We start from the raw sequence: 27,968 nt of genomic DNA, 5'->3' as shown, positions 1-27,968 counted from the left end.
TTCAGCTCTTCTTTTCTGACTAAAATGATGGTTACTTAACATTTTATTATTACTTTTTACGAATCAGCTGTGTTTGAAACACAGAAGTGAGGCTGCTTGCTTTGCTCTCTACTTTCAACAAAAAGGATTTGACTACAGTCTTAGCCTTATTTTTTTGCTTCCTTTCTATTTTAATAGCCATCTTCTGTTTGTCCCTTTCAGGCGCCTCCTTGGTATCATAACAAAAAAAGATATCCTCCGTCATATGGCCCAGATGGCAAACCAAGACCCCGCTTCAATAATGTTCAACTGAATCCCATAGCTGAGGAGAGAGAGGAAACGGAAGAGGAAGTTCATTTGTTGAATAGCACAACACTTTAACCTGAAGGAATCTTCTTTTTTTTTCCCTTTTCTTCAAAACAAGGAAGCATGTGAGAAGCTGGGCTTTGGCAACATAGTTTGCAAATCATACTGCTGGAATTAGGCCTTGGTTTGGGGAGGGAGAGGAGAGAGGAGAGAAATGGAAGTGAGGTTTCTCACGGTCCAATAGGGAGCAACAGCCTATCAGCTCCTCCTAGTCTTCTGCACTGGATGCGTTCTGCTTTGTCTGATCTGCCATGATGGTGCAGTCTGAGCTTCAGTGGAGATGATGGGAGTTCTCCAACACCCAGCTTGTAACTAGTATTGAAAAGACACGTTACTAGTCCCTATTTCTGGAGGGATCACTTTGAATTGAGCCATCTTCGAGACTGCAATGTCTTACCCCTGCACCCCCTCCCCTTTTTTAACCATTGAAACTGTTGTGTTTAACTCATGAAATGTATAGTTATGCATCACCTTTCTACATTCCAGAAGAAATTTATTTCTCTCTCTCCTGAGCTGTTAACAAAGCCTCTTTAAAATTGGTGTGTCCTTTTGAAGCAGTCCTTTCTCATATTGAGATGTACTGTGATTTTACTGAGGTTTTACCACAAGAAGGGAGTGTTTTCTTGTGCCATTAAACATGTAGTTTGTACATCCTCAAATGCTTGGACAGTACAGACACTGACAAAAGCTGATCCAACAGGCATAACCTTGAATGAAGCATGTATGAAATTTTGTATGCTGTGGTTTAAAATAATTTAACAGAAGTAAACTTGACTTTCAAGGTTAAACTAGAATTTATTTTATTTTTATTTTTGCCTCAGACTTCATGGATAATGTGACCTGGTCTTATGCAAACTTTTTATATTATTGGTAATTCTATGATATACTATATCAATGTTGTGCAGCATTAGGAAAAAATACTGCTGCTCAGACATTAACGAGAAGGAATTATTCTGTATAGCCGTATCTGGTATTAAGTGCATGCTAAAACACTGGACTTTTTTTTTCTTGAAATTAGATCAGTCATTTTTTCTTTTCCTCAGAAACAATGGAAGATATTCCATTGCTGATACTGAAGAAAAAATGTAGTTCATAACTTGCACTAAATGTATATTTTTTTCTTAAAATTTACCATTCTTATTTATATTTTTATGGATTAAAATTTATTAAATACTGATCAGTTACTATCTCACTTAAATAATTTTACCTTTTTAATGTGATTTTTATAGACTAATTCAGACTCCTTTACAAATATGGAGGAATGAACAAAAGTTTACATTGGGAATGAGGGTTTAAGAAGAGGTTGTGGTTATTTTGCTTTATGATCTAATAATATATGCATAATGGCTTTTTCTGTCTTAACTTTCACTGCCATCACTTGGAAATCTTTTCTGGTCAGTTCACATTCTGAAAAGTGTAATACTGGAAAGCTGCAAATATTACAAAACATTTTATACATACATACAATTAAGTATAAACCATTGTCCAACAGTTTATTTTGTGGTCATTTAGATCTGAAGTAGCAAAAATTTCAACTGAAATAGAATCTTTATGAATGAGTACTTGAAGCACTGGGTAGAATTTAACATTATTCACATCATACATAATCTTTGGTAGGATGGGCAAAAAATATATTTGGGATGGCTTTTTTGGGGGAAGGGGAATCCCTAAAATATCTGCCTTAAATCATGGGGTAAAATGATTTTGGTAAATAAGTCAGCACAAGGAAAGATAGTTCTTCCCCATGTGATTCATATGCTGTGCTGATGTGTTTTCATAGGGAAAATGAAAAATCTGTCATAGAGAAATGCTTTCTAAGCCTGGAGAGGTAATTAGTCCAATTCACAGGCCTAGGAATTGGTTTATCAATTAATATTCTTTAAGAGTAATATACCTTCAAGACAATGAAACCATGGCAGGTAAAAATACTGGAAGTTAAAAGTCTTTCAAACATCTATTTGAAACATTGCTAGCTAGCCTTTTCACTTGATGCAAATATTTTATTCTAGTTTTCCTTAAATCCATTGGCATGCCTGCTGTTCAGATAGATACTCCCTTTCAAGCTCTTTTGAATATCTACATTCAGCAAAACTATTCCTGAATTATAGTTTTGCACATTTCTAGCTTTTCAAAAGTCGACATTACAATTATCGCACTGGACCCTCTGGGGACTGTCAGGCTGTGCACTCCCTCAGTGTGACTGTTTATCTTTAGTTTTAAAATGTAAAGGAAGCTCCAAATTCCCAGCATGTGAGTAATCATGAACCTCAACTTGAAATACATTTCATTTTCTAAGTTAATTTCTGGTTTCTACCTTACATCTTCATTGCCACCCCTTTCATAATCTGACAATTCAGGATGAAGATTCTGTACATTCTGTTCCTTTGCATGAAATAAAACAAGTTGACCACCCTGGTGTGTCTTCCTGCTGAAGTACAGAACAAATGCCATGTTTCTACTGTGGTCATTTGTTACAATTATGGTTTGTTTGCCACCAATGCTTTTCTGTTTTGAGACATTGGAGATGGAGGCGGGGTGGGTTGGGGTGTCCTATTTAATCAAAAGTGATGACCATGAAATACATGTGCCTGTGCCATTCAACTTAACCAATGTCATTGCAGCCACCCTGTTAAGCTTCCTCATTTGAACAGGTTGTGTTTGTGGTAAGGAGGGGGCAAGGGTGTCAGTATCTTTTTATTTTTCTTTCCACAATTGTTTCAATTATTGGCTCATGAAGACTTATTAGTTTGTTCATCTGATGTTGCCTAGATATGTACTAAATATTGATCTTAATGTTTTTATTTATACTAGTATAGTAGAGCTTCATATCATCCCAGTAAAGTGATGACTTGATTAGAAAACCTATTAAAATCTATGTATCAGTTTTTGTTTGGTTTTTAATTATATTCAGTATAATAACCTTAGTGCCCCTAAATTTACACTGCTTCACATGGAGCCCCCCAAAAGTAGCTTTTCACAGGATACAAAATTTTTCTAATTTTCAGGTGAAGGAAAACAGCATATTATCAAACTACAATAAGAGTATTTGCCTGCCATTGTTTATAGAGTAATGAGTTTTTAACAAAGATGTAAGCAGAAAGATTTGGCCTAGATTATGCTTTCACTTAAAGATTTTAAAATTATGACCTTTTCCCATTTCCCAAATGCTTGGGGGCAGCCAAAGTGGCACAGCCTTGGGAGTCAGGAGGACCCGAGTTCAAATTTGGTCTCAGACATTGACCCTGGGCAAGTCATTTAACCCCCAATGCCTTAAAAAAAAAATTCAGTAACTTTTTTTTAAAGTTTAAGGAATGCCCTCTCAGGTTTCATTTTGTCAAAATATTTATAAAGGCCACATTCCCCTGACTAGAGGGAGGTAAAAGTTTTATCCCATTCCAAAGAGGACTTAGACACATCTCAGCTCTTTATAGAGCTTGTACTTGGAAAGATAGTCAAATGTATAGTTTTGCACCAGACAAGAAAGAGCTGGGACACGGTCAGTTCAGACCTCCTAAGCCATCCTTTCCATGCAGGTGTAATTTAAAGTAGAATAGGGTCATGAACCACTTTGGACTTCATTATAAAGGAATTCTCTAGAAACCTTAAAAATGGCTGGATGGTAATGCAGCTCTAAGCTGAACATTGTAGAAATCTTAGCTTCCTATTGGGTAATTTTTAAACAGCACAAATGTAGAAAAATAACCCCAGAAATTTGGTTTTACAGTAAAGGAGTTAACTTCTAAGCTCACCATTGGTAACCTAAACAGATGCATACATAGGTATAGTTGGTATTCAGTGCCATAGCCTTTTGTATGACTTTTCCAAAAAACATTTTTCCCCCACAATCATTTATTCTAACTGCAATTATTGGAAGTTGTGCCAAATTTTTTATCTTAGTGACTTGGCACTATAATTAAAACTTCACAGAAGGCGGCAAGATAAGCATTTGTACAGTATGTATGTTTTTGCTTTCCATTGTAGTTTATACACTGAACAAATCCAGGGAAGGAATACAATTGTAAAACTGAATGATTTTTGCAACAGCTTTTAAGATAAATGACCACCATTAGAGAATTCTGTGAGAAGTATACTGACTTCTGGTAGGTTCCTCTTAAATATATTGAAAAAGAGGACTGACAGGTCCCTGGCTAGTTTAGTTGTAGAAAAATGTAGAATTATTATGTAGGGAAGCACTGTGAGATAATGAAAAGAGTTTGTACTACTACTAGCTCACAACCTTAGGTGCACCTCAATGTAAGAGCTTCTGGTTGTAGACTGCATTGGTGAAGTACCACATTGAAAAAAGCATAATCTTCCAAAGCATTATTTAGCATTGAGAAAGGCAGTATAAGCAAGCAGTATTCTCATTTCATAGACATAAATTTGATGAGGCAGAAAAAAATCAAATGGGTTGGGAGCTTAAAACTCAAACCAAATGATGTTTTGAGAACTGGAGAATTTTAGCTTGGGGAACAACAGTCACCTTCAAATATTTGAAGGGCTATCATGCAGAACAAGGACTTAATTTTGTCCTACTTGGCCCCAAAGGCCAGAAATATGAATTTCCAAGGCAAATTCTTGTTCACTATTGAAGAGGTATAGTGGCTATCTCAAAAAGGTAGTGGGTTTCCCCTCAAGCTGTAACCATTTCAAGCAATCTAGCTGACCACATTTTGGATGGGGAGAGGGAGAGAAGGGGAGATGGGACAGGGAGGAGGAAATAATACCATAAAGGTTCTTGTTCAGAAATTTTCTGAAGGTCCCTGGGCAAGCTTTTATCATTGGTTGATTTTCCATGCTATAAGAAATTCTTTTACTATTTACATATTAAATAAAAAAAATTTGTGATTTTTATAAGCTTTAATCATTTTCAAATGTTCTTTCAAAAAAAACCCCAAGACTTCAATTAATGCTGCAAACATTATCAAACATTTAATATTTTAAAACAATTGTATTCTTTTTCCTGTTCATCCTGCAAGTTGGTCTACATTTATCATTTTAAAACAAACACTTTATACCATGCCCATTCATGTTGCAAGTTGATTTACATTTTCTTTGCTTCTGTTGGCCAGATGAGCTTCAATGATCTCTGCAAACAAATTCCTCTTCAGCAGCTTATAAGCAAGAGGTAGAAGTTGACCAATAACTTTGTGAAAATACTGAAAATTTAAAATATTCAAAAAAGGCACAGGCCAGTCAATAATGGTTGAAAATGTTAACTGCTCAACTAAGCATTCTTCCTCAAGTCACTTTAGGCACCCTAAAACATTTATTACTCTACTACAACTTCATTGCTAATTTGGTTTAAGTACGATATACAAAGAGAAGCTAAGCAACCAGTTTAAGTGAAAATGAGAAAGGGAAAAAACTCATTTGTAAAGCAGGACTGTACTAGCATGTTTTAATACCAGAGCATAGTGAAGAAAATTTGGCCAAAGGTTTCAAACTCACTACCTGCAAAACTCCAGAGTGTAGTTAGTCAGACTAAAATGTAACTGGGAATGTTGAAGTAAATAAAATTCCACTCATAATATTGAGGTACTCAAGTTTGGCACCACTGATTTAAACAAAATCAAAATTTTCCGTTAGGTTTTCAAAAGACAGTTAAAAAGCTGGTTGAAAACCTGGTAAAGTTTTGGAAAAACGTGAAAAGACGCAATTGCATGAAATAAAGTAGGGTGAAACAAGCAAAACCAAGAGAATATAAAGTAACTGAATGACTAAGCTATTCTTAATAATAAGGTCATATTAATATAAAAGACCTCCAGAGAAAGAACTGTTACATGGATATGTATTTAATAACTGGTCTTGGAATAGGGCTTGGGAAAGAGAAGGAGATAACTTGGAACTCAAAAATGTAACAAAAGAGAAAGTATATGAAAGTTTTATATTTTCTTTTAAATTTACTCTTAATAATGTTTTATGAAAAGCAAAGCACATATAAGCAAAAAAGATTGTATTCAGAACCTAAAGCAACAAATTTGAATGGCTCTTCTCTTTTCAAGTTTTGTTATATTATTGATGCAGCAAAACCTCCCTCCTGGCTCTCTGATCAAAGACTTGGGTAAATAGTATCCAAGGGATGTAGAACAGATGCTGGGGGATGTTTCATTTCACCCCTAACAGTATAAATAGAAATAGAGCAGAGCACGTAGTTCCCTGATCACAATTCAACATAAAGGATATTTTACCCTAATTCCTTTTCCTTCTATTTCAATATTAATGAGCATGCCATGGGGGACAGGAATACAAAACTTTCACTGATAGATTTAGGCTGGAAGGAACCTTATCACTGAATCCCAGGAGCCTGAGGAACTTGCTCTGCTAGCCTCTCAGAGTTGGGATTTGAACCTAGGTCCCAGGTTGACTTCAAGTCTACAATTTTATCCATTTTTACACTACAATGCTTCACTCTGTGGCTCTGGGCAAGTGTCATTTCCCCTCTAGAAATTTCCTAATACTTTGCTCATGGGCCATAGAGTTTGCAACCTGCCTTGTAGAAAATGTTCCCCATGATGGAGAAATCTTTTAGTAAGTGAAAAGTTCAGTGAAAGCTAAGCTAATGTGCTAATGAAAAGTATATAAAAGTCACTAACTTAAGCAGGTTAAAGCTCTGGAAACTGTATGGAAAAATTAACTTTGGAGACAAACTATTATAATATTTGTTTATTTTTTAGGTTTTTGCAAGGCAATGGGGTTAAATGGCTCGCCCAAGGCCACACAGCTAGGTAATTAAGTGTCTTGAGGGTGGATTTGAACTCAGGTACTCCTGAGTCCAGGGCCAGTGCTCTCTCCACTGCACCACTTAGCCGCCCCCAAACTGTATTATAATAAAATGCCACAATAGTTACTCAAATCTAGGATGCATGCGGTTAGCATACAAATGAATTTCAAATAACAAAAAACATAACATTTCTTAAACTACTGCCATCCTACCCTGAGGTACATATGCATAAACTGCAAAGTCTTGATATATGAATAAATTGATACTGTATTGATATTGTACTCACCTGGGAACCATAGCAAAAAAGGTCAATTCCTAGCTCAAGTCCCATTCCATAGTCACATTCATCATTAGCAAATTGAACAAAAGTCACCATTTCCTGAATGGGGGCAAATGCTTTCATTCTCTGCTCATCACTTGAAGCCTCAACAATTGTTTTGCAAATTATTTTAAGATTAGCTGAAATGAGACCATAGATTTAATTAATAGGTAGGTTATAAATTTTTTTAAGAAACTGTCTCATCTGCAAAAAGACCCATAGAATATCTACTCTTTTATTTATAATGATATAATCTAGAATGTCAATCTTTTGCCTTCCTGTTCAAACAAACACTATTTTCACTTAGGATCTGGTATGATACAGCATTTACTTTCTTAAATACATTTCATTCAGTTTGGTGTTAGTAGCAAAGCTATCATGGCAGTGGCCATTGTAGCCATATTTAGTTGTGTAACTTTTTTGACTCCATTTGGGATTTCCTTGGCAAAGATACTGGAGTGATGTGCCATTTCCTAAAAGCAAACAGCTAGTTAAGTGACTTGAAGCTAGACTAGAATTCAGGAAGATGAGTTTTCCTGACTTCCAGGCCTGTCACTTTAACCACTGTACCATCTAAGCCATGTTAGGATTGAAGTCAGAAAGGAGTAAACTAAAAAAACAGCTGCCAGTATACTTTTTCTGTACTCCTATTCTCCAACATAAAAGAGAGAATGCTATTCTGGAAGGGAAAAGAGTTTGGATTACAACCATGAATCAACTACCCAGCACACTTTTTTTCAGGTGAAAAGATGGACAGTCAATGAAATAGAGGACCTTCAAATTTTCCTGTTGAAAAGATCAGAGTTAAATAGAAAATTTATCTTCAAATATGAGACTCAAGTGAAACATAAAAAGATAAAAGGCAAATCATTAAGGTTTTAATGATGTTGAATTGCTTATACTTCTGCATAGGAAGATGATACTGATAAACTCATTTCCATTTATTAGGGCAGTTAGGAGCATATATAGACAAGGCAAGGGGGGAGTTGACTATGAAGGGCTTATACACACACACACACACACACACACATAAAAGATGGAGTTAAGAAGAATGTATTGGGAGAGGGTGGGATAAGTTATTTCACAAAGAGGTGGCAAGAAAAAGCTTTTGCTGCTGAGTGGGGGGAGTTGAGGGGGAAATGAGTGAGCTTAATTCTCACTGACATTGGCTCAGAGAGGAAATAAAATACACAATCATGTGGATATAACTCACTCAAGAGTAAAGTAGAAGAGAAAAGAGATGAGAGAAAAGGGGTGAGGAAGTGATAGAAGAGAGGGAAGGTTGTGGGAAGGGGAGTGATGCAAAACACTTTTAAGGAGGGACAGGATGAAAGGAGAGAGAAAGAATAGAATGGAAGTAGGGGAATAGGATGGAGGAAAATACAGTTAGTAACGGGGGGGAAAAACAAAATTTCTCTAATAAAACCTTTCTCAAACAGAACTGAGTCAAATTTATAAAAATAAGAGCCATTTCCTCTATGGATAAATGATCAAAAGGTATAATCAGTTTTTAGATGAGATTATCAAAGCTATCTATGACCATATTAAAAAAAAAGTCCTATACGCCCAAAGGGCAACAAAAATGTGCATACCCTTTGATCCAGCAATACCACTACTGGGTCTATTACCCTAAAGAGATGATGAAAAAGGGCAAAAACATCACTAGTACAAAAATATTCATAGCAGCCCTGTTTGTGGTGGCAAAGAATTGGAAATCAAGTAAGCATCCTTCAATTGGGGAATGGTTTAGCAAACTGTGGTATATATATGTCATGGAACACTATTGTTCTATTAAAAACCAGGAGGGACGGGAATTCAGGGAAGCCTGAAAGGATTTGCATGAACTGATGCTGAGTGACATGAGCAGAACCAGAAAAACACTGTACATCTAACAGCAACATGGGGGGTGATGTCCAACCTTGATGGACTTGCTCATTCCATCAGTGCAACAATCAGGGACAATTTTGGGGTATCTGTGAAGGAGAATACCATCTGTATTCAGAGAAAGAATCATGGAGTTTGAACAAAGACCAGAGTCTATTACCTTTAATTTAGGAAAAAGAAACTGATATCTTATTGTCTGATCTTTCTATCTCTTATACTTTAAGTTTCTTCCTTAAGGATATGATTTCTCTCTCATCACATTCAATTTGGATCAATGTATACCATGGAAACAATTAAAGACTAAATTGCCTTCTGTGGGGGGTGGGGGGGGGAGAGAAGTAAGATTAGGGGAAAAATTGTATAACTAAAATTAAATAAAATATTTAAATAAAATTATAGGAAATTTTAAAGTTAAAAAAGTTCTAACTCATTAGGTTTGTCCTTCATTTTCAAAAAACTCCCCAACACATCAGAGAGGTGATACCATGACAAGCATGACAAGGATTTTGAGTGAGGGGGTGCTGTGTCAAGTCACCATGGTGCCTCACTTTATCCTCCCTAGTCATCTGCATCCAGTGGCTAGATAGGAATCAGGACGACTGGACATGACCCTAGATGCAGGAGAATCAGGGTTAAATGACTTGCCCAAGGTCACAAAGTCAAGTGTCTGAGGCTGTATTTGAACTCCTGTCTTCCTGACTCCAAGGCTAGTGCTCCCCTTCCACTGTACCACCCAGCTGCCTCTCTTAACTCAGGAGAAACTTTTTGGAGAACAATTCTGAGGAGTATCACCTTATATTAATTGGATTGACCAATAGGACAGAAATAGAAAATGACAAACTTTGGAAGGGATATAGAGAAAATGAGAAATTAATGTACTATTAGAGGAGTTGTGAAATGATTCAACAATTCTGTAAAGCAATTTGGAACTACACCCAAAGGGTTATAAAACTATGCTTACCCTTTGACCAAGTGATGCCACTATCAGGTCTATATTCCAGAAGAGGTGAAAAACAGGAAGGAAAGGACCTATATCTATAAGGATATTTATAGCAGCACTTTATTGATGACAAGGAACTGGAAACTGAAGGGATGCCCATCAACTGGGGAATGGTTGAACAAATTGTGGCAAGTGATTATGATGGAATACTATTTTGCTAAAGAAATGATAAACAGGATGCTCTCAGTAAAAACTGAAATAGACTGAATAGATGCAATGGGAAAATGTACCAAATAACAAAGTAACAGCAATATTGTAGGATGATCAGCTGTGAATGCCGTACCATTTCTTAATGCTCTGACCCAAGACAACTCTGAAGGAAGGGAAAGAATACTATCTATCCCCAAAGAGAATTAATGGTAACTGAATACAGGTTGAAGCATACTTCTTTAAAATTTATTTTTCTTGAGGTTTCTTTTTTTTGGGGGGGGGTCTATGTTTACTTTCATAACATGACTATTATGGTAATTTTTTCATGACTATACATTTTTAACCTACAAATAACTTCCTTTCTCAATGAGGGGGAGAGGAATGAGAATATGGGAAAGAATTCAAATATTTGAATATTAAAATTTAATTGGGGGAAAATAAATGTATTAAAAAATACTCAAATTTTAAAAATGTACATACTGGTTATAACCCATTTGTAGTTATTTTGACCCTGAAAAATATGACCAACTTAGAATGCTTAGCTCCACAGGGCTAAAGTGTTGGAAAGGAGCAGCTTGGTGGGGCAGTGAACAGAAGCACTGGCCCTGGAGTCAGAAGACCTGAGTTCAAATGTGACCTCAGACACTTGTGACCCTGGGCAAGTCACTTAAATCCCATTGCCTTGCAAAAAACAAAACAGAACAAAAAACAGTTAAAGAGTTGGGACTAGGCGGCTAGGTGGCACAGTGGATAAAGCACCGGCCCTGGAGTCAGGAGTACCTGGGTTCAAATCTGGTCTCAGACACTTAATAATTACCTAGCTGTGTAGCCTTGGGCAAGCCACTTAACCCCATTGCCTTGCAAAAACCTAAAAAAAAAAAAAGTTGGGACTCTAAAGCTATTTAATCTAACCTTACTTTAGAGATGAAACCAAGAACACTGATGGTTAAGTGACTTATAGAAGGTCATATATGTGAGGAGCAGAGCTAGATTTTAAAGGGACCTACTCAATCTCCTAATTAGGATTGTTTGAGAGCTTCTAGACAAAATGTGGTGGCTATAATCAGCTCCATAACACTCTTTCCTTCCTTTACCCCTATGGGATAGACACATATGGCAGTAGTACCATGCTTTGAGGGAAAGTCTCGACTGCTGATGAAGGCCCTGGGCAGAATGGGACAGGATAAGGGAGCACTGGAAATAATAGCAGATATATCTTTCATTGGTTACAAACCAAGGAAGGAATCTCTAGTTCAGAGAGCCTGTGATCCTGTTCAAGATAACTGAATGAAAAGCAGAAGTCAGACCTTCTACCTTTAGGACCAGTGAATGCTTTCCCCTAAATCAGCATGTCAGATAATTTCAATTTTAGCACTATTTTGGAATATACTGAAGTTTTTAATCAAAGTTATATGGTTTCCTTTCAATCTGATTTTTAAAAGTCTTATGTATTCTAAAGCCTCATTTCGTTATCTAAGCAGCTTAGCATTTTCAGGACCTCAAACAGAAGCTGAGGAAAAAAAAAGGATTCACATTACTTTTGTTATGTGTTCATTTTTAGTCATAATAATTTCATGCAAATTGTCATTTCCATACCATGACTGTTGTTGCTATCTTAGACTACCCACAACTTCCCTGGGCAGTGTCTGCCAGGATTGAACTGTTTGTTGTTCAGATGAGCAATCGTCATCAAGATCTAGTAGTTAACTGGGGCACCAGGAGAGGGAAGAGTCTGACACACAATCCTACCTAAAGCTTCTGAATGTCTAGACAGGATCCTAGATAAAAAAAAAATAAAACATGTCTTGTCTTTCTATTTAAGAAAAATTACCACCCTATCTTTGGTAAAGATCTAAAGCTAAGGTAGCAAAAAGGTACCTGTTGGAAAGGATCAAGGTTCTACTTCTGATGGGAGCAGAAATCTAGAGGAAGCCAGAAAGAATGGGGTAGGATGGGATGATGATTATAGGATGATAATAGGTCACAAAGATAAATACTACCTTTTTTTGGTAAATGGCTACAATGTTTCACACCTGTCAAAACCATTCTATTTTTCTATACAAAAAACCCGTTGTTATACACAAATAATGAAAAAACCAAGGGGGACCAAGAAAAAAAACGTAACCATTTATTTAGAACTGAGTTCAAATCTAACCTTGGGTATTTTCTAGCTGTGTAATCCAGACAAGTCACTTAACCTCTATCTGCCTCAGTTACCTCAATTGTAAAAAGGGAATGATAATGGATCTAACTCCCAAAGTTGTTGTGATACCTGTATCACAAATGAGATACCTGTAAAGCATTTTCAGTGTCTGGCACAGAGTAGACACTTACCATAGATGTGCTTCCTCCTTCCCTCTATAGACTTTTCACTTGGGATCTCCCCAGGTGAAGGAGTGAGCCACACTAATGATCTTCTAAATCCTTCCTGTATCACATATTTCCTGGCAAATTCCCAAACTTTACAAATTAAAACATTTAAACAACACACACACACACACACACACACACACACACACACACACACACACAAAAGCACTTTTATATTACCATCTGTTTCAGGGAGGTCTCTGTATCCAACATCATTTTTATCTATAGGGACGACCAGGCCTGCACTGTGAAAAGTCTTTGTCACTACCTAAATCAAAGGGGGAGAAAAAAAGGTATAAATTAACCGACAGAAAACTCCAATATTTCTGACCATGTATAATCATGATTTCAGGAAACTGAATTTCTTGGGCAAAAGATTACATGCAATAATTTCCTCTGTACAAATTTAGTTAAATATCAAATATGTGAATAATTATAAAAAAAAAATAGAGCAACTAGTTTATTAAACCAACACACTGATCACTCATAATTCTTTATCATGCCCTGACCTTAAGGGTCAAAAGACTGTTACTAGAGGGGGGGGAAAGAGAATATCTCTAGAACTATTATTATTTTTCTTTCAAGTGTTATCATTATAGACTTAGATCTGAAAGAAGAAATAAGAAAAAGGGGAGAAAAAAAGAGAAGGAAAGAAGGGGCCAAATAATAAGAAATTATTTTTAATTGGAAAATTCAAGTTCTCAAACTGGAAAAGTGGGAAGACTTAAGAAAATCTGATTATCTCAATTATTAAATATTTCAACATTTTAAAACACACCATTCTAGCCCATAATATCCATATTTTATTTGATTAATAACTACAGTTTCTTCAAGAATGCAATTTGGTTCCTTCCTCATCCTAATCTTCCTATCTTTAACTCCCAGGGGGATTATCCTGATGTAATCAATTTCTTAATGCTTCAATTATTTTAAATTTCTCAACAAAATCAAGAAAAAGCAATTAAGATCTTTCACTTCTTACTAAAAAAAATCCCGTAAAATGTTCAGAAACATCAAATGCTGTCTCCCAATTCTTTTCTGAAGCAATGTACAATTCACAAGGTATTAATTATATTAAGAGATACAAGATGGCGAGGCATAATCAAAGGAATTGTTCAACTGGATTGGGGAGGTGGGGGGCAAGAAAGGAGAATGTTCAAGTTATAACTCATGCAGAAAATGCTTTTTTTCTACTTATAGCATCTCCCCTCTGCCAACTTCCTTGCCTCACCCTATTACTTGACTATCAAATAATTCTTCCATGCTGATTTCTTTTTCTATACTACCCTGTCTCATTAAATCTCCATCATTATACCCAATCCTAAACTTTTCCAAAGTTGCTATCTCTCTCTTGAAATTTCTCCAAACTAGTCAAACTAGTTTTCAATTACATGTTTGATCAAATATACTTTAAGACTATAATCTATAAAAGGGTTATGTACATTACTATAATGTTATCATTGGCTTGTTGTAAAATAAATGTATTTTTCAAGTAATATATATTTTTAGAGTATAAATTGCAGTAACCCAACTTAGGCAAGGTATAGATGAATATCAATCATGTATTTCTGTAATGATAAAATGATCTGGCTATTATTTCCTTGGGTCCCTAAATTCTAGCATAAAACTTTTTTTGTCTAAATTTAAAAATACTTCTAAGCTTATTGATAATATACCCCAAATACCTAGTACTTAGTTTAAAAGAAAAAATATATAAACTTAACAGGCACAGCCAATTCCTGTGTTCCCACCCCAAATTTGAATTGGAAAGCTGGCCAGTTATAGATTATTGCTGTAATCTGAATAAACATTTTAAAAACTTAAATAATACTTTATAGGTTTTAATCTCCTTTTATCTTTTCCCTGGGCCACTAAAATTTATGGAAGGAAAATATTTTCTAAGTAGATTGACTAAGCTTTTGTTTCTCTTAAGTAGATCAACTAAACTTTTGTTTCTCTTAAATCAACTCAAGAGAGTATTTAGAAGAAAATGGAATAAGAGTCTGTTACTTTCCCAGAAGCATAAAGCATAACTGGAAAAAAGTGGATGAGCTAACTTCTATTACGCCAAAGCAGAAAGATTCATTAATATCAACATAAGCATTAGAGATGATGGCAAAGTTGATGCCTTCTTATCTAGGTATTTTTACTATATACAAACTTCACTCATGTCTGGAAATAATTTATGTAAAATCTATCATCTTTCTCAAAGATGTTATTCTGGGTTTCTGCTAGTAAATAAAATAGTATTGCTAGACCTTGAGAGTTCATCCAGACCAACCCTTTCAATTAAGAGATGAAAAAACTAAATTCCCAATCCATCCATGGTCACATAGTTAATGGGAGGGTTGAAATAATAGTTCTATTTTCACTTTACCAAAATATCATCTTCTGAAAGTTATGGGAAAATTCACCAGTTTTAGGTGATGTGTGCTCATTATTCTCCTTCCTAGCAGTTAAAAAACATAATAAACTAAGCTGTCTCAACTGAAACAAATTACTAACAGTGGATTTCATAAATGTCCATTTGATGCCAATTGAATAAATCTGCTTATTACTTTTCCTGTTTATGACTATTATCTCAAGTACCACCTTTAGGCAGATTTATACTCATTCTCTCTCTCCCCACTATTATGATGATGATGCTAAGATTGAGAGCAGTGATATCAGAAGTTATAGTAAAATATATTGAGATTTGCCAGGTTTCTCAACAAGATCAAGTCCCACTTATATTAATCCTACAATTTTGATTATAAAATAATAAAAAGAGTCTGTTAGAAAAAAAAGTATGAAGTTAAAATAAAGGGTTGACACACATCTTTTTTAATGGGGCAGCAGTTAAATAGCACTGCTATCAGAGCACTGAATCTAACCTTGCAGATGAAATGTAAGATGGCAGATTGAAATAGATTTAGGATAGATTCAGCGAATTAAGGAGGTACAGTCATATACAAATTACTTAGGAATGAAATACCTTACCTGAACTCTACAAATGAGTTATCTAGTCACTGTGGTAAGAAACTAAGTAAGGTACCTTTATATTCCTAAATAGTATAAATATCCTCAACTCCTGTTAAGAACCTTTCAGTAATCATTTCTTGTATTTTCTTCAAAACAGCAGAATCTTTCTGGTGGTCTACAGCTAACTTCTCTGTTAAATATCAGAATGAGTTTATTAATTTTAAACAACAAAGGAAGCTACATCACAGCAATATCCGCTACTGACAAGGGGGATATTTACACAGTGTGCATTAGAAAAAATACTGAAAGGAAATAAACTGTCACTTATGTTGACAGAAAAAGAGCTAAGATAGTTTACAGTTACACAGGAGAAAGACAGCTTCAAAATTATTTTTCAAAATGGAACTCATGATTTGTGCAAATGCTAAAAAATGCTACCATTTAAGTCAGCAGTAAGTAAAACACTAAACTGTACAAAACTCCAGAGCCCTGAAAAAAAATTTTCATGTGAACCACAGCTCATCTTAAAAATAAAATAGAATCAGGCAGCTAGGTGGCACAGTGGATAGAGGACTGGCCCTGGAGTCAGGAGTACCTGAGTTCAAATCTGGTCTCAGATACTTAATAATTACCTAGCTGTGTGGCCTTGGGCAAGCCACTTAACCCCATTGCCTTGCAAAAAACCTAAAAAAAAAAAATAGAATCCATTAGCAGAAAGTTTAAAACAAAAAGGGTTTTCCCCTGCATTCACAAGATGAACTTTGAATAAAAAAAAAAGTAAAGGTTAGAAAAGTATAAGTAAAAATTGACTGGTATTTGTTATGATGGTAATAGAATCACTACCAACCAGTGTGTCAGATAAACATCTACCTTCTGAGGTAAGGCTACAGACAGATTTGACAAGCTAACAGAATTCAGTATCTGTTAGCAGTAATAGTATTTAGCTTTCTTTAGGTTAGCGATAGAGAAACAAAAGTATTGGGTAGGAATAAAGCAAAAAAAGTTTCTACACAAAGATCAGCTGAGCAGATTTAATTCATACTTTTTTATCTCTCTGTTTCATGTTCATGCTTTTTTGTTCCAAGGAATAACCCAGTTCTTTGGCTGCTTCTGTTAGTTTTTCATTTATATTCTGTAAAAGATCAGTTTTCTTTTTATCCGTTTCCTCTTTAATTTTTTTCTCCAAAAATAATCTGAAATAGATGGGATGATTTCATTAGTATTCCAAGTCATAACACAATTTTAGAATGTTTACAGGAAATAGTTCTGCTACCAAGTTCACTCCAAAGTATAGTTCAATGATAGTTTAAAAGGAGGAATAAATACAATATAGTCAGACTATATATATATATATATATATATATATATATATATATATACCAATTTGATTAAATACTCATTAAGCATAAAAGATCTAGATGGAAACAACATACATAAATATAAATTAATAAAAAAAGATAATACTAAGTAATCTGAAGAGGGGGAGAGCTCACTAACAACTTGGAAAATGAGAGAAATTGGGAAAAGCCTCATAAAGGAAGTAGAACCTAAGATATGTCTTAGAGCAAGGACAGGTATCATTTTGCCTGAGGGCTGTTTAAAGCCAGTGAAATCATTTGGTCTGGTGTTGCCATGACAGCAAAAGGTGGAACTTGAAATTCAATAAATCTTGGAGTGAGCTAATTAAATGTTAGACCAAATACAGCAGGCAAAAGAGGAAGAGGTAAGAAAAGAATCCAGATTAAGAGAGATTCCTTTGAAAAGAAGGGGAAGGGAAAAGCTAGCCAGCAGGTTTAACTTGGAATAATGGTGAAAACTAGATAAGGATAAATTTTAGATAACAGGCTGAAGATTTTGTGTTTTAGTCCTAGAGATAAATTACTGATAGGCGGGGAAAGGGAGTGGGCTAGGGGAAGGGGTACTGTGGAGCAGAGGAGGAGGGAACTAAAAAGAATTAACATGGTTATATGTTTCACAAACATCAATTTGGTAACTATTAAAGAATGGATTTGAAAGAACAGAGAATGAATAGAGATAAACAGGATGATAGTTCAGGTGATAGATATTAGGGACTAGAGGGTATGGAAACAGAATTGACAAGACCGCAGTTGTTAAAGACTGAATAAGAAGGATGAGGAAGAGTGGGGACAAGGTTCTAAGTCTGGACCTTTTGTTCAGACAAATGACCAATATCACCCTCATAAATAAATAAATAAATAAACAAACAAACAAATAAATAAATAAATAATCAAATTAACCTTAAGTTTTTGAGGTTAAATGTCTCAAATATGTCCCTAAAATGTCTTTCCTAACAGGACTGCCATCTCTTTTTCTTTCAACTTTTACTGCTGTTTTTTAAAAATTATTTTAAAAAAGGGACAGCTAGATGGCACAGTGGTTAGAGTGACAGGCCTAAAATTAAGAAGACTCTAAATTTCAAAGAGAACAAATAAAGAGGTCCCATATGAAATTTAGGAGCTCTTTTTATGGTAGGGGAAACTGGATACAAAAAGGTGTCCATCATTTGTAAATGACTGAAAAAAAATTATGGTATATGAAAATGATCTATGACTTCTAATGTGCTATTAGAAAGGAAGAGGAACAGTTTCAGAAAAACCTGAAAGACTTATTAGCAACTAATGTAGGGAAAAATGAATAGAATGGAGAGAATAATTTACACTACTAACAACATTGTTAACTAAGAACAGCTTTTTTTTTAGGTTTTTTTTTTTGCCCAAGGCCACACAGCTAGGTAATTATTAAGTGTCTGAGACCGGATTTGAACCCAGGTACTCCTGACTCCAGGGCCGGTGCTTTATCCACTACGCCACCTAGCCACCCCTAAGAACAACTTTTAGACTTAAAAATTCTGATCAAAGCCAAGGTCAACCATGATTCCAGAGTACTGATGATGAAGCAAAATACCCGTCTCCTGAAAGAGAGGCAATAAGAGTAAATATGCAAAATGAGACATATATTATCAAAACAAATAATGTGGGAATCTGTTTTTTTTTTTTAGGTTTCTGCAAGGCAAACAGGGTTAAGTGGCTTCCCCAAGGCCACACAGCTAGGTAATTATTAAGTGTCTGAGGCTGGATTTGAACCCAGGTACTCCTGACTCCAAGGCCGGTGCTTTATCCACTATGCCACCTAGCTGGCCCCCGGAATCTGTTTTCTTGACGCTGCATACCTGTTAAAAGATTTTTTCTTTTTCTCTCCCCAGTTGTAAGGTGGAGAGAAAATAAATGCTTGTTAATTGAAAAAGTATTTAAAAAATGAAGTGATAAAATATCACATAGCACATTAGTTTGTGCATCAAATTTTTCCTTTCCTCTATATAACTAAAATATATCACTGAGAAATAAGTTTGATTAAAGTAATTTATCACTAAATTTAGGCCAAGGATATCATCTTGAGAATTATGATAAAATCACAAAACCATCTGAACAACACTTGGCATCTAATAGTGTCCATAAATAATATCAATATTGAAAATTCAGCATTGCTGTTCTAATCAGAGGTCAGGGCAACAGGAGGTGGAAAACCCAGTTTTCCTACAATCAAATATTTTACTGTTAGTAAAAGAACAAATTGGTATTTAAATTTTTCTCTCCACACCTCCCCATATTCCAAAATAAGTAAATGAAATCAATCACTGAGAACTACAGAACTGAGAGGGAAAAAAAGTATAGCTCTTACTTGACTGCAGCAAATACATTGTCTCCATTTTGAACAATTGTACAATTTATCTTTGCTTCATTTACACCAACATATACAGGAAGTTCATCGGGTGAGTCTCTGTTAAACACAAAAATATTGGTATGCCCATAATATTTCTTGCAACGTCCAGGAAAACAAGAGTTCAGCTACTAGAGCTGTCAATTGTCTCAGTATCTTTACTTTACCTGAATATCTGACTAGAATATTTCAAGAAGCAAAATGTTAACAACTTGGTTCTTCTGGATACTTCTAAGCTGCGCAGGACTTAAAATTACTTGTCAGCTACTAAGAACAGAGTCTATAGATGTTTTATTCATTCACAAAAGGATTATGGGACAAAAGAAGTTAAAGTAGAAAAATTCAAGAAAGCTGGATATAACTACTGCTGTGCCTGTTGTCTTTCTCTTATCTTCCCTTGACAATTAATTGTCTTGAATCTATTGTCCTAGCTGGTCTCTTGGGTAAAAAATAGTAGTTCTACTGGATAGGATTTTCTCCAAATGACAGTTCCCCTTTTAGTTAGATATAAAAGCTTCTTTCATCCAATATGGATAAAAGTTTTCTTTTACCAAGGTAAATATGGAAAAAACAAGAAGCTAAATTTCCTAGCATTATTCTTATGGCCTCATTTCACAACTGTATTTTTGGTGACTAATGAGAATTTTCATAGTTTCCCAGAAGAAAACACAAGTGCAAAGAACACTGCAAGAGTTATCTATTTTAAGTTGCAATAGTTAAGGCAAGAAAAATAGCCAAGAGTCTATACTCATTGCTTTAGGAGAGATGTCCACTAAGCGAAAGACAATCTGTCATTCAATGAATCATAAGATTCTACTGTTGGGAAGAACCAACAGTTGCAGTAGTACTGCAGTACTGCAAAAGAGTGAAGAGATTCCCTGTGTTGCTTTCTGAGGAGAAAGGTTTCTTTCTTTCTTTTTCTTCTTTAAAGATTTTTCAAGGCAATGGGGTTAAGTGGCTTGCCTAAGGCCACACAGCTAGGTAATTATTAAGTGTCTGAGACCGGATTTGAACCCAGCTACTCCTGACTCCAAGGCTGGTGCTGTATTTGCTGCGCCACCTAGCCACCCCAGGAGAAAGGTTTCTTACCTGAGATACCCCATGTGATACTGAGTTTTGTCATCTCCATTAATAATGGTCTGGAACTCAGGAGGATCATAGAAAAACCTCCAGTGAAGGTTAAAGTTTAGGTCTGTTGATTTGTTTTCCACTTTGTGTTTTCCAGAAAGGATATCAAAAGGACCAACAAGTTGTAGTCCAAGGCTTGTTAACAGAGCATCTGTAAATGAAATTAAATGTACACAGGAAAAACCAGTTTCTGGTAGGAAAGTAGTACTTTCTATAAAAAAGGAAGTTTCCATGAAATAGATCTTTCTGGTGGCATGTAAAAACTGTCAATTTAATTCAGACATTTTCAAGGCACTGTGCTAGTCTAATATAAATTGTTTACAACTACCTCCTCAATTTCTTTCCCACCATTTTAACTTTTATTCTCATCATTCTCCTGAAACCCTACTGCTCTTAAAAGCTACCAAGAACCTTTAATTGCTACATCTAACAACAGCCTTTTCCCCAGTTTTTACTCCCCTTGATCTTGTCACAAATGATATCTTTTTATCTATTATCATTGCTTAAGTACTTTCCTTTCTTGGACTCTGTTTTCTTCTATATCAGTTTCTCCCCTCAAATTCAGAACTCAGTCATCTCTTCTTTTCCCCCTTAGAAAATTCATTTGCTCATATGGCTTCCAGTTATGTAAAGAATTTCTGTCATTTAACCAGTAAGCATTTATCAAGCCCTTACTAAATTCTTAGGAGCTAAGGATCCATACACAAAAATGTAACAGTTTTTGCTTTCTGCCTTCAAAGATTTTGCAGTCTACTGGGGGAGACAACGTGAACATTAAGTATAATAAAAATAAACACATAATAAACAGCAATACAGGGGAGGTACCAGAGACTGAGGAGATCCAGGAAAAAATGTATGTGGAAATTAGTACTTGAGCTGAATTTTGAAGGGAAGAAGAGTCTACTTCAACCATAATGATGTCTCATTATGAGCCCTTTTTAGCCACTGTGGTCATGGAGGGATAGGTAAAAGTATATTCAGCTTGGGTAGGGGAAGAGCTCTAATCACCTTCATTTGAGGATGGACAATAGGACCACAGCTATTAGACTGGCTATGCACTATGTTAAAACCCCATTCAGAGGAAGAAAAACAAAAGAAAACACACACTAAAAAACAACCCTTCTGAATCTGATGAACTTTATAAGAATTATCTCTTATGTGTCTCTTTCCCTTAATCCTAATTCCTCATGCTGAAAATTACATATTAAATATGTAAACATATTTATCAAAACATGCATGTAAGATGCTAACATTGGGGAGGAGGGTGGGAAGGGAGGGTGGAGGGAAATTTTATAACTTGGAAACATGCATGTCATATGAATGAAAATAAATTTATTAAATTAAAAAAAAGAGAATGAATAGATTCAATGACCACTGGCTTAGAGGTCAGAGTATAGGTTCATCTCCCTCTTTAGTCCATGTTTATATAACCAGATTAATTAATTTTCCCAAATCAAAGTTTTTATTATGTCACTTCACTTCCCAAAAAAGTCTTCTTTGACTTTCTACCGCCTTCAGGATACATTTCATATTCCTAAGTCTGTCATCTAAGGATATCCACTTTCTGATTCCACTCTATCTCCTCAACTTTCTCTTCCACTACTGCCCTAGATTAAACTTCTGCTCTAGTCGAGCTGTTTTTTTTAATTCTTCATGTCTTTTCTAGGCATAGAGATAAAGTTTTATCTAAGTAAGGAGTATATGCTTAATATAAAATTTTCATTTACAAAGCACATCTAAACTTTTCAGGAGCTTATCTTACATGCTGAAATCTATTTTTCAATCTATATTCACCAGTTCTTTGTTTGCAATGATCATTTTTTAAAAAATCAACCTCAATCTATAATCAAACTGACATAATTTTAAAGCACATTTATACATTTTGTTTATACTTCCTCCTAGTGGTGTCTATATAAAGACAACTTTTGAGGTTCTTACCAGTTGGTTTTTCAGGATGAAGTTCTTCACAGAACTTCCAAAAGTGATAGAAATCTTCAGGCATTGAGAGCTTATAGAGATTTTCCACTTCCTGTCGAAGATCATCGGAGACATCTGCCCGAGTGGGTTCTTCCTTCTTCACGTATTTTGATTTTTTATACTGCAGATGAGCATAAAAATGTTATAAATTCTCAGACAATAATTAGAACTTACCCTATATATCAATGTTTTCTATCCCTTTTCTGGGTATGACAACACTAGATAGTTTTTCTTTGTAAACACAATGAATTTGGTGTGAATTTTCCAAGAGTAAAATTTCGACCTTTAGGGGCCATAGGAGTGACTATATTTTCTAGTGGAGGATGAAAGGGAAGGAGAGCCAATTTGTTAAAGGTATATGCTTTATCACAATATTAGAAAACAATAACATAGAAATAAGGAAGAGAAAGAAAAGAAAAAGCAATAATAAAGTTGAGAAGATAGGAGAAGCCCCCTCTCTGATTAGTTTTGCAGTGTGTTACAAAGGGCTTTCTTTATGTGAATAGATTTCATGTTTATCAAGGTTCAGGAATGCTGCCGAGAGGAGTAACAAGAGTCACTGAAGCAGCAGAGGTTCTTCTTTTGTGTCCTTCCTGGCATTATTTCTGAGGTAGTCATTCACAACTACCTCCTAGCTATTACTCTATTGCCTAAAGAAAAAATATGGACAGAATAGCACATATACATTAATGGAGAATGGAAGAGAGAGATGGTAGAAGGAGAGAAAAAAAAGGTAGAGAAAAGACCATAAAACAATTTCTTAACTTGGTATCTGAAAACTGAAAAAAAAAATATTGCAGTAATTGAAACTCAGAATACTCTTGGCTCCCTTCAAAACTCCATCTATTTAATTTTATGCATTAAAAAAAATATCCTGAGAAGGAAGCTAGGTTTTTTTCCAGATTGCCAAAGGGGTCACGATACAAGAAAGGTTAATATTGTCTTCCATAAAAGAACCTTACCTGCTCGTGTAATAGTTTTCTTTTACAGATAAAGAATACATATACCTATTCTTTCACATTTTTTTAGCATAAACAAAAATAATGCAATTAGGATAAAAGGGGAAATGATTGATGGGGGAAGAAATCAGATAAAGGTCTGATATCCAAAATATACAATTGACAAAAACATTTAAGGCCAAGAGCTTAATCCCAACAGACAATAGCCAAAGATTAAAGTCAAACAATTCTCAAAAGAATTACAGGAATTACCTATTATTTAAAATAATGTCCAAATCACTGATACGAGAAATGCAAATCAAAACAACTCTGAGATTTCACTTCATATCCAGTAAATAGGTAAAGATAGCAAAAGTTGTGAATTTTAGTGAGGTTGTGGAAAGATGGGTATATTAATAATCAGTAGAGCTATAAATTAGTCCAAAATATGTGAATATAGTGACTAAAATATCCATACTTTATGACTCAGAGATTCCACTGCTGGGAAATGGTCCAAAGAAATGGATTTTTTAAAAGGCCTCATATATATTCAAATGTTTTAATTTGTGCAAAGAATTATGGTAAAGCAGCAATAACATGAATAATGAGTAATGGAAAATTGTGGAACTATATGAATTAATGCAAAGTGAAGTAAGCAGGCTCTTCCTCATTGGAAAGTAAAATTCTGGAGGGCAGGGGCTGTTTTTGCCTTTCTTTAATCCTAAGGCTTAGCACACAGACTCATACATAATAAATATTTAATAAATGCATGTTAAATGAACAGGAAAATAACATATAACAATGTAATTGAACACCACCACTACAATTGAAAATTAATGTTGGACAAGGTTGAGTTTGAGATGTCTGTGGAACATCCCATTCAAGTTATCCAACGTTGATGTTTGTCCTTTCCTGAAGATGACTGTGACATCAGGGAGATGATACCATGACATGCACATAAATTGGATTTTTAGTGAAGAGGGACTATGCCAAGTCACTAGTCTCACTTTCTCCTCCAGAGCCATCTAGGTTGAGTTGTAGATATGAATCAGGATGACAGGAGATAGCCTTGGATAGGAGGCAATCAGGGTTAAGTGACTTGTCCAAGGTCACACAGCTAAAAGTGTCTGAGGTTGAATTTAAACTCAGGTCTTCCGGAATTCAGGGTGGTGCTCTACAGACTGCACCATCTAGTTGCAGATTAGCTTAGAAGCCAAAAGAAAGGTTAGAGTTAGATCTGAGAATCATTTGCTAGAGATAATTAATTCCATTGAAGCTAGTGACATTAATGACAATAATATAAAGGGTAGAGAGAAGAGGGCCCAGGTCAGAGCCTTAAAAACACTCACAGTTAGGGGAGTGGCCTGGATGAAGATTCAGCAAAGGAGACTGAGGAGACAGCTAAAGAGAACCAGGAGAGAACAATGTCACAAAAACCTAGAGAAGTATTAAAAAAGAAGAGAATGATCCACAGCACCGAAAGTTGTGCAAACAGGGCCACATTAAGAAGTTTTTACTTCAATCAATTCTAAATTTGTCTCACTGCAACTTCCATTCATTCTTCCTAACTCTGCCTTCTGGAGTCAATCTCTTTTTTTCAAAGGGAAGAAGTTAGGATTCAACAGAAATTAAAAAAATTTCTAAAGGATTATCTCCAAAGGATTCCCTTTTGCCTGGAACTTTTCTATCAGGAACTGTTCAATCAAGGGTGGATGAACTCTTGTGGAAGATGTTCTAAGTACAGATCATTCTCAGTCTGGTACACATAGAAGTGAATGATCTGATATTAAGATCCTTTTCAAACCCCAAAGGTTTGTTTTTAAATTTTAAGATGTCACAGTGGGAATCCCTCAAATTCCCTCTATCAGGAAAGCCTATTTTATAATGTCTGGCAGAACAGGCATTTAGATAATAAGCAGTAAATGAAGTAAGTTTATTATAGGTCCTGAAGACATCAAGAACAAAAAAGGACCCACCAAAATTGGTTATATCCTATTAGGAGAAACAACAGGCAGACTTTTAAGTAAATCCAGAAACACTAGCAGCTGGGGGGGAAGATCAGGAGAGCTCTCGCTCATGAAGGAGGCCAAGTTTGCTAAAGGGTGGACTTGAGGAACTCTAGGGACAGGAATTCACTTGTTTGTATAAGGGCAGAGGCAGGAGATGAAATACAGTGTCTAAGAAATAGCTTGTGGAGCTGTTTTAGTTATACCACAGCGTAAGTAAAGGGGAGTACTATGTAAAAAGCCTGGAAGACCATCAAACTTGGATTGTGAAGGGCTGAGTTTTTTGGTGGGTGTGACAGTGCTTTCTGAAAACTTTTAACAGCCACATGGAAAGGACACGAGAGATTTGAAAACTAATTAATGTTTATTTACTGACTAAATGAGTTGTCCTCAAAAACTTGATGGAGAGTCAGGTAAAAATCCTAAGATCTTTCATTTCAGGCTGGAAGGGCCCATGGAAGCCGTCTTCTTTTAACTAAGGAGGAAACAGGCTGGGAGAAGTGGAGGGACTTAATGATAACACAGCCTCCTTTGTGTCCTTTCATGATTACTCTCATGTGATCATCACAAGCACCCTGCTGGTTCATGGGTGTTAAAATCCCCTTTTGATGGATCAGAAAACTGGGAAGAGATTTTAAATAAACAAACAAGCAAACAAATAACAGGGCCACTGGGAAGATTTTAAATAAACAAACAAATAAATGACAGGGCCACTGGGAAGAGCTTTTAAATAAGTGAATAAGGGGCCAATGGGAAGAGACTCTAAATAAATAAATAAATAAATAACAGGGCCACTGGGAAGAGGTTTTAAATAAATAGATAGATAAATGAATGAATGAGCCACCCGGAAGAGCTTTTAAATAAATAAATGAATAAGTAAATAACGGGGCCAAAGGGAAGAGACCTTAAATAAACAAATAAGCAAATAAATAAATAGATAACAGAGCCACCAGGAAGAGATTCTAAAGAAACAAATGACAGGGCCACTGGGAAGACATTTCGAATAAATAAATAAATAAATACATAAATACATAAATGAATAAATGACAGGGCCACCTGGAAGAGCTTTTAAACAAATAAATAAGTGAATTACAGGGCCAAAGGGAAGAGACTTTAAACAAACAAACAAATAAATAAATAACAGGGCCACTGGGAAGAGATTTTAAATGAATAAATAAATAAATAAGCAAATAACGGGGCCAATGGGAAGAGACCTTAAATAAACAAATAAGCAAATAAATAAATAGATAACAGGGCCACCAGGAAGAGATTCTAAATAAACAAAGAAACAAATGACAGGGCCACTGGGAATAGATTCCAAATAAAGAAATAAACAAATGAATAAATGACAGGGCCACCTGGATGAGCTTTTAAACAAATAAATAAGTGAATTACCGGGCTAAAGGGAAGAGACTTTAAATAAAGAAACAAACAAATAAATAACAGGGCCACTGGGAAGAGATTTTAAATGAATAAATGGAAAAAAAAAGGGCCACTGGGAAGAGCTTTTAAATAAATAGCGGGGCCAATGGGGAGAGATTTTAAACAAATTACAAACAGGGTCATTGCCCAGGGCTCCCGCCGGTCCAAAGCGGCTGAGCCTGCGAGCCCCGGACTCCAAGGGTCTGTCTGCTGCGCCCCTCACTCGCGGCTAGACGGGGCCCAAGAGGCCGTTGGAAACAACCCCCCATTTTCCAGCTGCTCAGAAAGCCCCCACGGCCGAATCCCGGCCGCGCCCGGAGCAGCCCACCCGCCCGGGGCCGCGCCCGGAGCAGCCCACCCGCCCGGAGCAGCCCACCCGCCCTGGGCCCGGGGCCGCCCGGAGCAGCCCGCCCGGAGCAGCCCACCCGCCCGGAGCGGCCCACCCGCCCTGGGCCCGGGGCCGCCCACCCGCCCTGGGCCCGGGGCCGCCCGGAGCAGCCCACCCGCCCTGGGCCCGGGGCCGCACGGAGCAGCCCGGCCGCACGGAGCGGCGCTCGGCGGCTTCGTTAGAACTCGGGCCGGGCCGGCTGCTCACGGCGCCCCCGGCGGGCCCGCGCGGGGACCCTCTCTCGGAGGCCTCGGGGAGCCTCTAAGACGCGGGAGTCCCATCCTCCAGGTGAGCGCTCCGAGGCCGAGGGGGGCGGGTGAAGTGTCCCACGCCATTCCTCCGGGGCGCGGGCTTTGCTGGAGGCGGGAAGACGAGGAGGGAGGGGAGGGGAGCCCTCGGCGGCCGGCGGCCCTTAAACGCTGCCGCTCGGGCCCCGCTTTTCCCGGCGCCTACCTGCGACCCGGCCCCATCGCGGGCCTTGCGCTTCCTCCGGCCTCTCATCCTGCCCCCGACTGGAGAAGCGGCGACCTCACAGCCGCCCCGCAACCGCCTCCCGCTCCGAGTGCCCGCGACAATTGCTTCCGAGGTCAAGAGTCGCCCTCTCCGGCCAATCGGGAG

At 36.6% G+C, this 27,968-nt stretch overlaps 2 protein-coding genes across 3 annotated transcripts in view; one reads left to right on the top strand and one right to left on the bottom strand.

The window, feature by feature from the left end:
* CLCN3 (chloride voltage-gated channel 3) overlaps positions 1-8,401 on the top strand; it is a 114,762-nt gene extending 106,361 nt beyond the window's left edge. The window contains exon 12 of the mRNA XM_074231561.1: positions 202-8,401. Coding sequence (XP_074087662.1) covers positions 202-360 — 159 coding nt within the window. The 3' untranslated portion in view covers positions 361-8,401. The remainder of the gene's footprint in view (positions 1-201) is intronic.
* On the bottom strand, positions 5,252-27,968 carry HPF1 (histone PARylation factor 1). Of its 2 annotated transcripts, XM_074228977.1 has the most exons (9): positions 27,804-27,968; positions 24,884-24,935; positions 22,558-22,717; positions 20,581-20,770; positions 19,453-19,551; positions 16,796-16,946; positions 12,973-13,060; positions 7,356-7,528; positions 5,252-5,504 (listed from the first exon to the last, which is right to left on the bottom strand). In XM_074228977.1, the coding sequence occupies exons 3-9, from the start codon at positions 22,619-22,621 to the stop codon at positions 5,373-5,375; spliced, it is 897 nt and encodes a 298-aa protein (XP_074085078.1). In that variant the 5' UTR covers positions 22,622-22,717; positions 24,884-24,935; positions 27,804-27,968; the 3' UTR covers positions 5,252-5,372. The 2 variants fall into 2 exon arrangements, with proteins under 2 accessions (XP_074085078.1, XP_074085077.1); XM_074228976.1 differs by lacking the exon at positions 24,884-24,935.

This window comes from Macrotis lagotis, chromosome 3 (assembly GCF_037893015.1).
Source record: "Macrotis lagotis isolate mMagLag1 chromosome 3, bilby.v1.9.chrom.fasta, whole genome shotgun sequence".
In the NCBI taxonomy this organism is placed as follows: Eukaryota; Metazoa; Chordata; class Mammalia; order Peramelemorphia; family Peramelidae; genus Macrotis; species Macrotis lagotis.
The sequence above is the reverse complement of the archived record's forward strand: the minus strand, read 5'-3'. Positions and strand labels throughout refer to the sequence as shown.

What these genes read in the sequence shown, in the direction of transcription:
- HPF1 (XM_074228976.1), bottom strand. Translation starts at nt 27,851, where the DNA reads ATGAGAGGCCGGAGGAAGCGCAAGGCCCGCGATGGGGCCGGGTCGCAG. An exon ending in GCGATGGGGCCGGGTCGCAG is followed by an intron (nt 22,718 to 27,803) that starts GTAGGCGCCGGG and finishes GCTCATCTGCAG; the next exon opens with TATAAAAAATCAAAATACGT. An exon ending in TTTTTTGCTATGGTTCCCAG is followed by an intron (nt 5,505 to 7,355) that starts GTGAGTACAATA and finishes TTAAATTTTCAG; the next exon opens with TATTTTCACAAAGTTATTGG.